Genomic DNA, 17,271 nt, shown 5'->3' with positions numbered 1-17,271 from the left:
AAATTTTGTTTTTACTGGTAATTGTTCGAAGTACGGTTGCCAAATAATTATTTGCCCTTTTTAATTATTTTTGTTTCAGCGTGACCGAAAGGATAGGAAACTGTATTCTGATGACTGGGCACTTTGAGATGAAGAAATTGAAGGCAGGCGGTCATATAGTTTACAGGATAAATTGGAAAACGAGAGATTTTCTCAATGTTTTGGCTTATTGGACAGGAAAAAAGAGTTCTTGAGTCGGTCTATAGGCAGCTCCCTGTCAAATACCAAGGTTGCACGGCCTTTTCAGGTCCTGGCATCTGTGGCATGGAAAACCTACCAGGGTCAGATCTGTGTCCATAAGAAATGAAATCTGAAAAAAAGGATCTAGGATAATGAGTGGAGAGGATAGAAGGAACCACCCTAATCTACCCAGATTAGGGTGGTTTACAATTTTTCAGGACCACTATGATATATGTTTGCTGTGTTTTGGTATAATTTAGTGGTGATTTGATTTAGTCCTATAGCCAAACCATTTACACACATTATGTTCAGTGCTTTGGTGGTCCCACTGGTACAGAACAAATATTTTTTTTTTAATAAAAAAAAGCTTTCTTCTTAAAAAACATTTTAAATTACTCATGTGATTGGTTATGCAAATTGATATTCGTATGCATTGTTGGTTTTTTGTGTTATGTTTTACTAAATATATTGCAATATAAAACATAATTATGTTGCAATTAGATGTTTGTAAATATACAGCGTGTGTCAAAATTAATATCACCATTTTAAAGTTATGTAATATTTCTCAAGTTTCACATACATTGATTAATTATATATTAAATGAAAGAGCAACTCAAACAGTTATAGCTGTGCATAGACTCATAAAATGTTCCCTGTACCTTCTGTTTAAAAGCCCTAGTAGCAAAGATGGCGACCCCCCACCACCATCTGAAAACATTCTGTATTTTGCAGTTTACAAAATGTGATTCTGTAATTGCCGTTCAACATGCATTCTGTTTTAAGTTCTGTAAAGGTCCTCCAAGTGACAGTAACAATCGTAGGTGGTATAAACAATATGAAAACAGTAACAATCGTAGGTGGTATAAACAATATGAAAACAGTAACAATCGTAGGTGGTATAAACAATATGAAACCACTGGCTGTATTTGTAAAGGGAAGAGTACAGGACAATCGAGTGTGTCCAAAGACAATGTTGAATTTGTAAGAGTCTTTTGTGCGTAGTCATAGGAAATCTTTCCTTAATTGCAAATACAACTGCTAAAATTTCTTTGGCCTAAGATGGTGCACTTCCTCACTGGCATGATGCTGTATGCGATTGGTTGAATGAAATTCTTCCTGACTGCCAGATCGGTCACTAAGGACCAGATCACAGGGTTCTTTTGCCGTGGCCTCCACGATCACCCAATCTGACCGTGTGCAATTTTTTTTCTTTGGGGTTTATAAAGGATCAAATGCATGTGCCACTGTTACCAGCTGACCTAGTCGACTTGAGACGTAGGATTGAAGCTGCTGTCACATCAATTACTCCAGACTCTGTGATTAAAGTATTAGATGAACTCTCCTATCGGCTGGATGGTGTACCATGTGACGAATGGTACTCACATTGAACACTTGTAGGAAAAACTGTTTGAGTGTTGCATTTTCATTTCATATATAATTTATCAATGTAAGTAAAACTTAATAAATATTAAATAATTTTTAAACCCTAATAATCATTTTGAAACACAATATATTGATATTTTATGTTTTTTTTTCTCCACGAGTAGTCCTTCAAGGACAATGCAGATATCATTTCATGTCATTTCTTTTTTCTTCCTGATGTTCTTCATTCTTTCAAACATTCATCTTATGAGTATTAGAAAAATCTTTTTGCGAAGAAAGTTTATTATAAAAAAAAAAATTTTGTTCTTTACCAATGGGTCCATTTTTAAATTGACATTATACCCACTGGGTTGGTGTAGTGGTGAACTTCACTAATCAGCTGATTTTGAAGCCGCGAGTTCGAACATTCAAATCCCAGTAAAGACAGATAGTTTAATACAGATATGAATACTAGATCGCGGATATCAGTGTTCTTTGGTGGTTGGATTTCAATTAACCACACATCTCAGAAATGGTCGACGTAAAGCTGAACTAGACTACACTTCATCTACACTCACATATCATCCTCAGAAGTAATATCCGACTGATTCCCAGAGGCTAAATTGGATTGAGAGTGTATAAAAAAGTTCTCCCGGGATTTATAACATATTCTACACCTTAAATTTATGGAAAATTTCATATAAACATATGCCCTTAAATGCTTCATTTGTAACGGCTAATGACAGATTTCATTCAGACTTCAGCAACCCCGGTGAAACAGGTCATACTGAAATTTTTTGGACATTGATTAGGGGGCAGAATTAGTGATTTCAATGGTTTTTTATCTTAAAAATTAAAATACCTAACACAACTATATCTGTAGTAGTTTTTAAGGAATCTGGGATGAAAATCAATAAATTGGGTAAAAAACCTATTTTTATGTTTGATGTACAATAACTTTGTGAAATGTGTAATAAACATCTAAAACCTTTAAATAAAACTTGTAGAGAACTTAATTCTGAACAAAATGGTATAAGATAATTCAAATAACAAAAAGAAAGTTTAGAAAAATTAGAATTTTATTTACAAACAATACAGAAGATCGTACCTATTGGTTTATAATAAACATTCAAAAACAAGCCTGCCAGTTTCAAAACATTTCTTGACTCGCTTCTGTACTGGTTTTGTAGCTCTTCATAGTTCTTCAGGGCTATCCTTAAGTTTCTAGGCAGCATCCATAATGCGAACAATTAATTCCTCATTAGAATGTATTTTTGTTTTATGTACAATATTTTTCATGCATCCCCAGACGCAAAAATCTAAAAGGTGTTAGATCAGGTGATCTTGATGGCTAGGAATCTGAACCTCCATGACCGCTCTATTTCTCAGGGAAATGACGGATACATTTTCCATTATGTTAATTTTTTTCTAACACAAGTAAAGTCAAAAAGTAACAAAATAGTCAAAAGACTATTTATATATCTTTGCAGATTTCATCAAATGTAGGATCATCATGACAGAGTGAGTACAGCACTTATAGTTAAGATTTCATCATATGATCACCGGATTCAGAAATTAAGGAACCAAATCGTCGAATAACATCTTAGTTGTTTCATATGACAGTCGCAAATTTCATCAAATTATAATTATTTTTGTTACCTTCATCAGTTTGTAAATATCAATGGTCTTAAAAATTACCTAAAAAGCTCTTTACAAGGTACTTAATATAAAAATCATTTTCACAATTAACTAACTTAAGAAGATGCATTAATTTAAGTATTACAGTAATATTATTTATATTTAAAATATTGATTCTTTTGAATACTGTTGTCGATGTATTGAAACAATAAGTTAGATGAATTTTTATTCCAGTAACAGGCTGTACTATTATCTGTCGTACTGAGATCATGATTATAAACTATGAAGAAAGTTTAACATTTTGAGGTTGCAGTAGGATATACTTTTAAACTGATTTCATAATCGAATCATTTTCGTGTACTTTGTAGCAATTAATTATTAAAATTAATACAGAAAATCAGATTTTCAAGGAAAATCAAAACAAAATCCTAATTTATCTTTTTAATTCATGTTGTTTTATTATTAAATGTATTGTAATGTTATAAATCCTTATTTGGAAATATTGTGCAGAAAATTTTTATAATTCTTAGTTTTATATTATGTAAAATTAATTTTTTTTTTGACATTGAAAGTAATATTGTTAATTATTATTTCAAGTACAATATTTTTTTTTTATTTTTGTTTAATTTCTTTCTGATTTTGTTGTGTGTTAAATTTATATTAACAATTATTTTATTACTGAAAAACTTTTTATTAATTTAATTATATTTATACTATTTATTTATGTAATTGTGAAAATGGTTATTTCTTTTACAAAAGAAAAACTAAAAATATTTAGTGTTAATTACAAATATTATGAATAAAAACTTTCATGTTGCCCAGTAAGTATACATTAAGGTATTAAAACTTAATTTTTTGTATATCAAAACAAGGGTTTGTTCTTATTTATATTTATAATCATAAATGTGTAAAGACAATTGTAAATGTTTGATGTTAACTAATGTAGGGCTCCTTCCTGACAAAAATATGTTCAAAAAAATATGAGATTTTTCTTTCTCAATTTATTTTATTTCAGAATGTAATATAATTATTCGAACTTAATATAATTATTTCTGATCATAACGTTTAATTTTTTGTAATTCTGTATGGTTTAAAATATTGTCGATGTTCTGACCAAGGTTTTTCCATGGTTTCCCTTGGTTGCAAGGCAAATGCCAGAACAGTTCATTTGCTTCCGTGGTTTGTGGTTAAATTTTTTTTGTGAGAACATACTATAGTTTAATCAGAATAATCAACTAATATTTATTTTCTTATAACAAAGATTTGTTTGTAAATATTTAATAATAATAATGTACATATTATAAAACAATACAAGTATTAAGTGAATTTATTTATCTTCACCTTTTCTTCTATTTGGGTAGGTACTCAAATAAAATATAATATCACAAATATTTAAAACATATCTCCATTGCCTATAACATCTGAAAGTAAATGGGGGGTAGAGCTTTTGTCATTTCAACATTGTTGTGAGAACACCAAACAACTTTGTTCAAACTCGCCATTGTACATACAGTACAGAAGCACCACATGAAATATTAATGACTGTGTTGTTTTATTTAAAACCTTTTTTTTGTCTTCAGTCATTTGACTGGTTTGATGCAGCTGTCCAAGATTTCCTATCTAGTGCCAGTCGTTCCATTTTGGTATACTCCCTACATCCCTAACAATTTGTTTTACATATTCCAAACGTTGCCTGACTACACAATTTTTTCCTTCTACCTGTCCCTCCAATATTCAAGCAACTATTACAGGATGCCTTAATATGTGACCTATAACTGTGTCTCTACTTTTAACTATATTTTTCCCCAATATCAAAATTCTTCTACCTCCATAAACTTTTCTCTTCCTACTTTTATATTCAGTGGTCCATCTATATATTATTTCTACTACATTTAATTACTTTCATTTTGTTCTTGTTTATTTCAATGTAGATCTTGCATAGCACCTATTCATGCTGTTCATTGTATTTCAATCTTGCTATTACTTCTTTAACCTCCTGAATACTAGGAGATTCTACAATCTGCTTCACTATGCTATCTGTTTCATGCACCGCTTCCACTTCGTTGTGCTTTTCTCCATAAAATTCAGCCCACCTTTCCAATATCCTATCCTCTTCACCTATTACCTGTCCATTCTCATTTTTACACAGATTAATTCTAGCTTGGTAACCTCTCTCCAGTGTCTTAATACCCCTATACATCCCTCCAATACTGTTTTGCATAGCCTCTCTTCTGTGCCTTTGACATACATTTGCTGTCATTCTCTTTTTTCCTTCTGCAGGTGTTACATGCAACTTTCTTAATTCTTTGTAAATTTCTATCCTTTGCCCTTTATCCTTGCACAACATACCTGCTCTTTCTTCTTTCTTTCTTTTTTTGCTTCGTATTGTTCGTCGAACCACTTGCTGTTATCCTCCTCCTTCCTTTCTCCCAATTCATCCTTTAACAACTGTATCATACAATTCTACATCTCTTCATGGCCCTTATCGATATTTTATCAACCGATACCATACAAAGCCGAGGAGGTAGTCCCCTCACCTAACTTTCCTCAAATACTTTGACATTTTCATTACACTTCAGGTTTTCCATATCCATTTTCTCTTTTGTTCTCCCCTTGCAATTAACACATGTGATAATTTTTCTCTCATATATATAAATTCTAACCATAAAATGGTCAGAATCACAATTCGGACCACACATTGATCGTACATCAATAATGGATGATGCGTGTCTTCTTGATACAATCACATGATCATTCTGATTCAAAACATTCATCCCCGGAGATATCCATGTTCCCTTGTGAATTGCTTTATGCGAGAAGAAGATACTTCTAATAATCATGTTATTTTCCACTGGATACTGTATCAGTCTCCTTCCATTGTCGATTATTATCTCAAGAAGGGTATCTTTGCCAGCTACCTTTCTTACGATGTCTTCATTTACGATCTTTGCATTAAAGTCACCAGGTACCACAACGGTATCGTAGTTTGGTAGTCTGTTTCTGCAACTCTGTGCAGCATGTCATAGAAATTATTCTTCTCTTCATCGGGACAATTTGTTGGAACGCTCTGAAATTAAAGAGATTTCTAAACTTTCCTTTCAATCTCATTGTTATAGTCTTTCATTATTAAATTACAGCCAAGGGTATTACCACTCTGCCCACGTGCAATATTAAATCCGACTCCATTTCTCCCTACTCATGTGTCTGAGCCACTGTAATAGTGTAAAACTCCTTTACTAATCTGCCCTGTCCTAACCTTATTAAGACGACTACCTCCACTTGAAACTTAGTAATTTCCTTGACAATTTCATATTCCTGGTTTGTTATGTCATCCTCACACTCCACACAGTCAGTTTTATGCCTGTACCCTTAAATATTTTGTAATGTTCATTTCTAGTGTTTATTTCAACACTCCTATCAATCCGATACTTTTCATTGGGTTTCATAATAAGATTATTTTTATAGGTTAGGGTTGTTAACCTACGCAAAACCCCCGACTTAAAAGTTATCTTAGAAGATTTCCCTTCTCATAGACAGAAAGCTTTCTCTCCAACTAACAGTTATTTAACTACCCTGAATTTTATTCGGGTTATCTCCCTAGCCTCGTCCGTTCCCTCCGACGTTGGGAAAGTCTTCCTCTTCTGCCTTCAGAGCCATTGTGCATCTTTGCTGGCTTTTGTCAACCATGGGTATTTTGTTTTCCCAGTTCCCTCCATCCATAGTTGGCGAGCGTACCACATCAACAGGGGCGGCACGCAATAGCTGCTGCAATAACAGCCACAGTGGATTAAACTTAAAATATCTATAAACAAGTGAGTAATATATTTAGAAAAAGAATGGGAGAATGTTAAAAAGGATATTCTGCAAACTTAGGTGGAATAAAGAGAACTAGTAGAAAACCTTGGATTTCAAAGGATCTATTGCAGCTGATGGATGAACGTAAAAAATAGGAGAATGCTAGTGATGAAGAAAGTAAAACAAACTATCCACAATTAAGAAATACTGTAAACAGGAAGTGCAAACTAGCGAAAGAAAAGTGTTCAGAAGTGGAAAGAGAAATGATCATTGGTAAAATAAACAGAGCATACAGGAAAGTTAGGAAGAATTTTATAATACATAAATTAAAATCTAATAATGTGTTAAACAAAAATGGTACATTGATTTATAATACAAAAGGAAAGGTCGATAGGTGGGCGGAATATATTGAAAAGTTATAAGGAGGAAATGAATTAGAAAGTGGTGTTATATAGGGAGAAGATGATGTCGGGAGAAACAATACTAAGATCTGAAGATAAGAGAACATTCAAATATTTGATTGGCAGAAAGACTCCTGGAATAAACGGAATACCTGCAGAATTACTGCGCAGTGCAGGTAAGAAAGCGATAGGTACATTACACAACCCACTGGGTTGGTCTAGTGGTGAACGCATCTTCCCAAATCAGCTGACTTGGAAGTCGAGAGTTCCAGCGTTCAAGTCCTAGTAAAGCCAGCTATTTTTACACGGACTTGAATATAGATCGTGGATATCGGTGTTCTTTGGTGGTTGGGTTTCAATTAACCACACACATCTCAGGTATGGTCGAACTGACAATGTACAAGACTATACTTCATTCACTCATACATATCATCCTCATTCATCCTCTGAAGTATTATCTAAATGGTAGTTACCAGAGGCTAAACAGAAAAAAAAAAGCTAAAATTGGTGTGAAATATTTACAAAAAAGGAGAAGTTGCATCAGATTTCAAAAAGACTGTTATAATCATGATACCAAAGAAAGCAGGAGCAGATAAATGTGAAGAATACAGAGAGCAATTAGTTTACAAAGTCATGCATCAAAAAATCTTCTAGAATTCAGTACAGAAGAAGAGAGAACAGAGTGAAAGAAGTGTTAGGCGAACATGATGTGGCTTCAGGAAAAATATAAGGGCAAGGGAAGCAATTTTAACGCTCAAATTAATAATAGAAAGAAGCTTAAAGAAAAAAAACAACTTATTTGGCATTTATAGACCTGAAAAAGGCACTGGATAACATAGGCTGAAATAAAATGTTCAGCATTTAAAAAAAATTAGGGTTGAAGTACAGGGATTGAAAAACAATTGTTAACATTTACTGGAACCAAACAGCAACAGTAATAATTGAAGAATATAAGAAAGAAGGTGTAATGAAAAAGGCAGTCGTACAAGGATGTTCCCTATTCCCATTACTTTTTAATCTTTACATAGATTAAGCAGTTAATAATGTTAAAATAGCAATTTAGATCCTGAGTAACAGTACAAGGTAAAAAGATAAAGATGCTATGATTTGCTGATGATATAGTAATTCCAGCTGAGAATAAAAAAGATTTAGAAAAAACAATGAACAGCATGAATAATACTATTACATCTTTTATTTTTCTCGAAAGGATTCTACAAACCTTTCGACTGTACTTAAGAACTTAGGAAAATTGAGGAATTTAATACTGATATTCCATTTAATGAAAGTTATATTTGTGAAAAAACCTTTTCAATTCAATTCTACTCTAAAAAATCAAGCTAGATTTGTAGTGACATTACCGTGTAAACCCAACAATATAAGGTTAGGTGATTCATAAGTGGAAAGAAACAATTTTTATCGTTGGAAAGAAGGGTAAATAATGATCTCAATCTTAAACATAACTATTATGACTTTGGTCATATGTTATTACGTAACTCCAATAATATGTTAATCGACAAATCAAATGTATGATAATTATCCCATCATCCGGTATTTAAATCTACTAGTCTTAACAACCAAACTTTGGTGTGTGGTCTTTGATGGTTCTCTAAAATCACTAGCTGTTTATCTCTAGTGATTTTAGAGATAAACAATACTCTATTTTAGATTTTAACGATAATCTATCAGGTGGGCCTGTTGTCCAACAAAATTTATTTTCTATTTTGTTGGAAACCAGTCAGGAAAGGATATTTTAAAACAAAAATTATTTCCAGAAATGAAGAATATGAACAACCTAAAGTTTTGCACGAAAGAGAAGTTGGTTTTCCTCAAATTTATGATATAAAAGGTTTTGTCTTGTGCATTATAATGGTGCTTTGTGGTTAGTTTGTGTATTATCTAGAAAAGAATCAACAGAAGAAGCGGAAGTAAGTTTTCCTCACTTTCAAGGTCCATCTCCTTTTTATGTTTTTCCAGCACACAGTGATATTTTAATATTACCTTGACAGGAAATACTAACAGAAGTTAATCCGTAAACTGTTTCTGGACATAGATACACATTATCTGAAAAGGAAATTACTTGGGCAAATGAAAAACTTCATTTGGTATTTCAAATAACCAAATAAACACTTTTAAAATTTAACTCGATACTAGAATATTCTTGGTATAATTTTTAAGTAGCAATAATTAAAAGCCAATGAAAATATCAGATTACATTTATTAAATCATTATAAAAGATTTAATTATTTAGAAGCATTACTTTGAAAAATTAATTAGTATGTTACCATTCTCTCTTTTTCTGATTAGGTTCTGGAATCGCTGCAAGATATTTCTTCAGAGGATGATATATATGAATATAAATGGAGTTTAGTCTTGTACAGTCTCAGGTCGACCATTCCTGAGATAGGCAGTTAATTGTAACCCAGTACCAATATCCTTAATCTAGTAAAATTCAAATCTGTATAAAAGTACATATCTGTACTGCCTTTACTAGGATTTGAACCTTGGAACTTTCTTTTAAACAGATTTGAATACTAGATCATTAATAACGGCGTTTTCCTTTTGCGGTTGAGTTTCAATTACAACCACACATCCTAGGAATGGTTGACCTGAGATTGTACATGACTAAATTTCATTTATGTTCATACATATAATCCTCTGAAGTAATACGTTACATTCCAGAGACTAATCAGAAAAAGACAGTACATTAGCGTTAATCAATACATAAGTGCTGTTGATTTATTTTATGAAACTATTGTTAAAATTAATATAAACTAAATATATTTATTTAAAATAATTGCTACTGGAGTGAAACTGTTAATTTAAGAATTTATAAAACTTTAATTTGAAATTCTTATTGATTTGCCTTACTTTCTGTATACTGTGCAAGATTTTAATATTGTCAAAATGTACAAATCGCGAATGCCATAACTGTAATTATTTAAAGATCTGCTTTATTATATTTTAATTATTAGTCATACAGATATTATTCATATTATTGTATCTCTTCTTTTAGAAGAAATAAGTCTTGAGAATTATATTTTATACATAATTATGTTTTATACTTGTGTTTTTATGATCGCTTAAAAATGTTTGAGATTTATTGTTTTACATACATATTTATTTATTTATTTGTTTATTCTTTAACAATTTCATGCGTGACTTTTAAGTTGATGTTATGTGAGTTTATTTAGTTAATTACATATATAACAACCCACCAGGTTGGTCTAGTGGTGAACGTGTCTTTGCTAATCAGCTGATTTCGAAGTCGAGAGTTCCAATGTTAAAGTCTTAGTAAAGGCAGCTACTTTTATACGGATATGAATACTAGGTCACGGATACCGGTGTTCTTCGGTGGTTGGGTTTCAATTAACCACCCATCTCAGAAATGGTCGATCTGAGACTATACAAGACTACACTTCACTTACACTCGTACATATCATCCTCTGAAGTAATACCTGACAGTGATTCCCAGAGGCTAAACAGGAAAAAAATTACATATACAACAAGGCTTATGGGATAGGCTTATTTTTAATGTAGTCATTTAACAATGTAAGGGATAAGTAATTTCTACTAGTTACGTGTGCAAAAATTATTTATCTTTTCATTTTGAGAGCATAATCAGTTTTATCAAAATTAAAAAAAACCATCAGAAAGGGAAGGAATGGATTGTCATCTTTCTCATCTTCCGTTTCTGTCCGTTATAAGAAGATCAACTACTGTGTTGTAAAAATTCTAGGAGTTACTATGAATTACCATTCATCAGACCGCTGTATTCTGTATGTTATATAGACGAATGCCATAACAGAAGTTTTCAATTTCTATTGTATATTGTAAAGGTTACAATTTCTATTAATGTCCTAAAGAATTACAATTAGTATTTACTTTAATTTATTTCATTCATCAAATCTACGAGGTTGTTAAAAAATTTAAGAAACAAATGACTGTAGAAAAATGATTATTTATTCAATGACAACACTATTACACTAAAACTTTCAAACAAACACTGCAATTTCCAAATAACACTACTTTCAACATAATTCCTGGCTATATGTAAACTCTTGTATGTTTCTATGAGCAGCTTTCTTATTCCAGTAATAAAGAGTAATTCACCACAGTCTTTGAGCCATTCTAGACCTGCTCATTATTGCCAAGCTTAATGAGACAGAAACTCTTCGAAAGGACGATAAAAAAAATAATCTGATTGTGTGAGATTGAAACTGTAACATGGATGTGGCAACACTTCCCGACCCGACTTTTGAATAGCTTATGACTCTTGTGCAGTGTGGGGGCACATGTCCTTATTGGGGATTTCATTTCATTTTATTTTCTAGCCTCTGACAATAGTACTTGCTGTACGTACATTTTTCTTCCAAATAATAGGAATAGATTGTATCTTTAGTCCCAAAACATTGTTAGGATCACTTTACCAGTTAATGTTTAGGTAATGAATTTTACCTGGTGGGTATGATGTTTGAATTTTAGATCAAAAAGATGAATCCAAGTTATGTGATTTAATAAAGCATTACCATCCATTAAAAATCATTGTTTAAGTTTCATACATATTTGAATTCAAGTTGACTGTTTCACAGCACCTATGTTGAATATATTTTGCAGTATTTCAGCTTATTATGGATGATGGAATAGACTGTTCGATATTTGTAATACAAATTTCAGTAATTTCTCAAATTTATATGCCTGTGATAAAGACCATTAATGCAATTTTGCAAAGCGTCAATAGAAACTTCCATCAGTCTTCTACTATGATGAAAATTGATTACAATTGTTCTGCTCGATCCACTTTGAAAAATTTGCATTATTAATACACTAAATACCACAGCTGCTAGTGAATTTTGGCTGGTTTTTTACACCTTCAGAAAATAAAACCCTTATCACAGCTGCTGTTCTTTTACATTACAGATTTTGAATGGTGCCAGCATTTTGAAATAAACAAAAGAGTTGTAATGATGGAAATTGTTTTTGGACAGTGGATATTTTCTATGTCAGGGGTATTGGACTTGAAGATCAGATAGTTTAAGTTTATTCTATTAAAGTTTTCCTCTGTTGCCATTTTCCTCTTTATTGATTGAATGCCCCTTCTAATTAAAATAACTTTTAATTAGCTGTCAGTTGCTTAGAATTTCTGATAAAAAAAGAAATATGTTCCTAAAAAAGTACATTTTTTTTCATATACAGAATTTAATATTTAATAAAACAATTATTTTCTGTGTCTAAAGTTATCTGTTGCTTTAAGATCTATATTAGGGTTCAAGATAAATAACTGTTTTAAATATAGATTAGAATACAGTTACAGTTTTTTAAATAAAATTAATGAATAGACCAAGAGGTTTTGTAGGTCATTCTAATGTCAAGTTTTCTAATGTTTCTAACAGAAACATTCCTGAAACTAATAATTAATATATATGTATAGTAGTATATTATTTATGCATAATTGAATTGTAACGTTTTCATTTTTTGATTAATGATTTAATTGAATATATTAGTTAAGTGACAGTATTTATTTCTCTTATTTTTAAACTTAGAAAATAAATATGATTTTATCGCATTAATAGCTTTTTTAATTGTTGCATATTTATTTATTTCTATTAGCTTGATATATTTATTTTTAAATCATGCATGTTTATGTATGTATTATCTGTTTTTTAAATTTTTTGCTTTCAATTTGCATTTTCAAAAAATATAACAAAATTTTCATATTTCTTAGGTATGTTTTAAAAGTAGAATTTGTCAATTTAAAAAAATATTACATACCTTTTTTTGTTTTTTCAGTTCTAATTTCAATTTCATTCGGAATGCCTAACCATAGTGCATCTATTCAGGTAAATAATAACTTGTTTTTATTGGTAGTATTTAGATGAATAAATTATGTAGTACAGTTTACTCATGTATTTATTTATCTGTAATACATTTTTTCTACGAATAAACTGACCTGTTACCAATTGAAAGACCTGGGTAAAAATGTATGAATTTAAATTAAAAAAAAGACGTAATGCAAATAAATCCATAAATAAAGCTACTTTAATGCGAGTGTGAAATCAAAATCAAGTTTAAGAAATAAAATATTTTTCTTTAGATCTACTCAAAATAGTGAAAAGTTATACTCTGTTATCTTGAAAGTAAAAGTTTTAAATGCAGCATGTGAGGAGTGAGTTAATGATGCAGTTTTAGTGCTGGAGTTTGGTGGAACTCTGCACATTGTACAAGTGTACTGCAACTAAGAATCTTGCCAGCTGTTCACTACACTATGTAACAAGAAACTGTTAACCCGAAACTTAAAAAAATTCATTATCAATTTTGCAAAGTTTACGGTGGTGAGAATGCATGATTGAAGATAGCGGGAGGCAACTGTTCATTAATTGTATTTAGAAATGGCCAGACCAATGTCTATGATGAGAAGCAGGTGGCTGATAGTCATAAATAATGAATTGGTTCAGCCCAACAGTGTGGATTTAGATTAATGCAATTCAATTTTATGATTGATTTCCTTAGAACTCTTGATCGATTCATAAAGTTCCCCCTCAGTAATGATAGACGAGTGTTTTGTGCCTGGTGGGATCTAAAATTCTTGTGCGACATAAAGACAGTGGAAAAGATTGTTATTGACCTTTCTTTAGGATTACAACACTAAGGTGATGCTTTCCTGGATAAGTTTTTATTCTCTTTCACCAAAAATATCAAAGAAGCAAATGAACCTCTCAGACAGACAAATTATGGCAATTTGGGACTAAGAGGGTGAACGGTTGATTCATGGGTGTGTACCTAGTTTGGAATTGTGCTATGAGATATATACAAAAAAAAAAAAGATAGGGCGATTCAAAACAAGCATAACACCACATTGAACTAGGGTATCATTTTCTTGCATAAAAGTGCACGCTTAGTTGCTGCCAGATAAACTTGAACTTTGGTATAATAATTCAAGTTTGAATTATTTGACATCCTTCATAAAGCTGTGATTTATTATTTAGTGATTACGAACTCTTAAAAGATTAAGAAGCGTCTTGTAACCAGTGCTTTGATGATTATGAGGATGAGCACTTGGAATTCATTGTTAAAGGGTAGATAAGATTACAGGTAAAAAAATTTTAGGATGATACAGTTCAAAAGTTATGTGATAATTTGTGATGAGAATTTTAATTTGGCTGGAGGCAGTTTAAAAAAATAAAACTTATGGTTTTAAATTGTATGAAGTAAAAATGTTTTGTATGTGTTAATATTTTTTCAAGATAAATGAACAATTTCTAGGTAATTGTTGCATACATTAAAATATTTGCTTTTACTAACAAATTATTTTATTTCTAAGTCACTGAACTATTTATGTAATTGGTAAACTAAATTGTTTTATAGATCTCTGCTTTTGCGTGTGCAAAGGAGTAATTTTTTTTTAAACTGTTCACTATTTGATATAGAGAAGTAAAAGTATACCTTCAAATTGTATGTAATTGTACTGCTCTTATACTCTTGAATTGTTTTGAGTAAGAAATGAATGTTGTGTTTTGGGTATATCTTACTTTGTGGTATTAAATGGAAAACCTCAAATTTTTTTAATTTTGGTGGTAGCAGCATTATGTCAAGTTTTGACTTTCTCATGACTTAAATGTATTCTTCTTATTCAGACACATAAACTGGTAATTATATATGATGACACTATACTTTTTTTTAATATGGTTGAGTGGCATTTGTTTAATTTTTAAATATTACCTTTTTTAACTTAACAGCGTCAATAAAGATGTTACTTCTAAAAATTGGAACAGATCAGGATTGTTGTGTAGAGTGGTGCAGTATATTGTGTAGTAGTAGAATTTAAGTTCATAGTTATGTCATATAAATAAAATTATTACTGGATTTTTACATAATGGGTTTTACCTCTGATTAAAAAATAACAAAAAGTCTATCTAGTATTAGATCACTCAGGACCTCTCCACTTAATGTCTATATTATCTTGGGATAATATCATGAGATTATCATGAACAGGAGAATACTGGGTGAGCAACTTAAAACCACTAAAGAATCAATACAGTTGTAACATATAACATTTTATGAATGAAATGAAAAATGAAAACTTAAATTACATTAAATTCTGTATTTACATTAGCAAAAGTTTACATATTTTTACAAAACATTTTTAATGCGAGAACTCTGAACAGCAATGCACTATTGTGTTTGAGTGATCATATCGAGAGTCAGCCGATTCAAAATTCGGGTGAAATGCTCGTTCGGGTGAACTCCTATTGAGGAGTAGACAGGGAGGGCAGAGACTGCTGCCATGGCACCCTATGGTGACTGCGTATGCTTAATTGCTGAACCAGAGAGGGCTTATCAAAAACAAAAAAAAAATGATAGAAACCTGATATGACAAGAAATACAGCATCAGGTCTATCTGCCAATCAATGTTTTTGAAAAGCCCTTTGCAATAATCGAGATGTTTCAATTAAGTCACGGGTTTCCAAATTTTTTAACCTAAGGGCCACACTAACTCCTCCACATTTTTTTTTTTTAGGCTGTGGAAATGCATTTATACACAGTGTTTGACTCCTGCTGATGGTCTTATCCGACCGCCACTAGCAGACTACCGACTAAAACCACCTCCCCTGTAAGCAGTACACCTTAAACTACTATTAGGCATAACATCAGGGTGGGCAGGCTCCAAAACTGGTTCACTCTTAACTTTAATGAGAGATCAAACCATGTAAAACAGAAACACGAAGAAATGTAACACTGATATGACACAACATGACTCAATGACATAACACTACAACACAAATCTTCTTTTTTTTCAAATTACTATTACAGCAGAAGCCTTACACTAACAATGCAATCCTATTGGCTATATAGCTGTGAATTAAAAATGATAACAAAACTAAAAACAAACATAAACACGAAAAACAACACGACACATCACGAAGTAACACGCTGACGGATAACGCAGTTACAATACGAAACATGCAAGATAACCCCTCAATACAAGTGTTGAGTTATATTCATTCTGTATTATGTTCATTCTTTGGAGGCCCTCCCTTAGGCACACAGCCAATCTTCTTACAAACCTTGTATGACCTAAATCTCTGCATACCAGGCATTAACTTGCACTTTGACTATCCTTAGCCTGGTGCCCTTCTTCACTGCAGTTGAAGAAGGGCACTACCCCAACATTTGAAGCACCTGGCTTCCTCTGCTCACACCTCCGTCCTAGAATGGACCCCGACCTGAAACTCTTTATGAGTGCAGCACCTCCTCGCAGCCACCTTTTCCACATGCAAAACCACATTCCAGGTCTGCCCAAAAGCAGCCCTCTTCGATACAATTAAAGGCGTGCAGCTGGGTTTGAGACGCAGCACTAATACAGTCAATAATTTCTTTTGCTTCCGTGTCCTGACAGACACCCCTAATACTAATGGCGGACATCTTAGAAGGCTTCACCCTACTGGTTACCTTGTCTTCGCTTAACTCTCTTGCATCATCTTTCTAACAGTCCCAGATGCTTCCGCTTTCTCTGTTACCTTCAGTTCCAACTCTTTTCTGGGACCTTTCCTTATGTAGAGTACCTCCGCACTCTAAGGGCCAAAATCTAGCTAGCTCGTTATACCAACATTCTGTAGTTTTGAATAGGCGTAAATTTTTGTTTCGGGTCTAGCCGGCGAGTAAGATATCTATGGTGCAGTGCATGGGGGTGGACTGAGGTCTGTATGCAATTTCGGTTGGTACTTATGGGCAAGTGTCAAGGACATTTCATTGCAGCGGAGATAGCATTGCGGATATCTGCTGCAATATGTTACATATTGCGGTGGAGATATATGTAACAATATGTTACATATTGTTACAACTACTTACGACCATGCTA

At 32.1% G+C, this 17,271-nt stretch overlaps 1 protein-coding gene across 12 annotated transcripts in view; it reads left to right on the top strand.

The window, feature by feature from the left end:
* Positions 1–17,271, top strand: part of LOC142332600 (AP-3 complex subunit delta-like) — a 90,948-nt gene that overhangs the window by 57,476 nt on the left and 16,201 nt on the right. For 8 of the 12 annotated variants that reach the window (XR_012758342.1, XR_012758343.1, XR_012758344.1 and 5 more), the window contains one exon: positions 80–4,527. Coding sequence is in view for 3 of the 12 variants with exons in the window: in XM_075379129.1 (XP_075235244.1) it covers positions 13,203–13,252 (50 nt within the window). In the remaining 9 variants the exon portion in view is untranslated. Of the gene's footprint in view, positions 1–79; positions 4,528–13,202; positions 13,253–17,271 lie in introns of those variants that run through there. The other 4 variants (XM_075379129.1, XM_075379128.1, XM_075379131.1 and 1 more) reach the window with 2 other exon arrangements.

The sequence above is a fragment of the Lycorma delicatula genome, chromosome 11, assembly GCF_047948215.1.
Source record: "Lycorma delicatula isolate Av1 chromosome 11, ASM4794821v1, whole genome shotgun sequence".
NCBI classification, from domain to species: Eukaryota; Metazoa; Arthropoda; class Insecta; order Hemiptera; family Fulgoridae; genus Lycorma; species Lycorma delicatula.
This window is presented reverse-complemented; position numbering and strand designations above follow the sequence as displayed.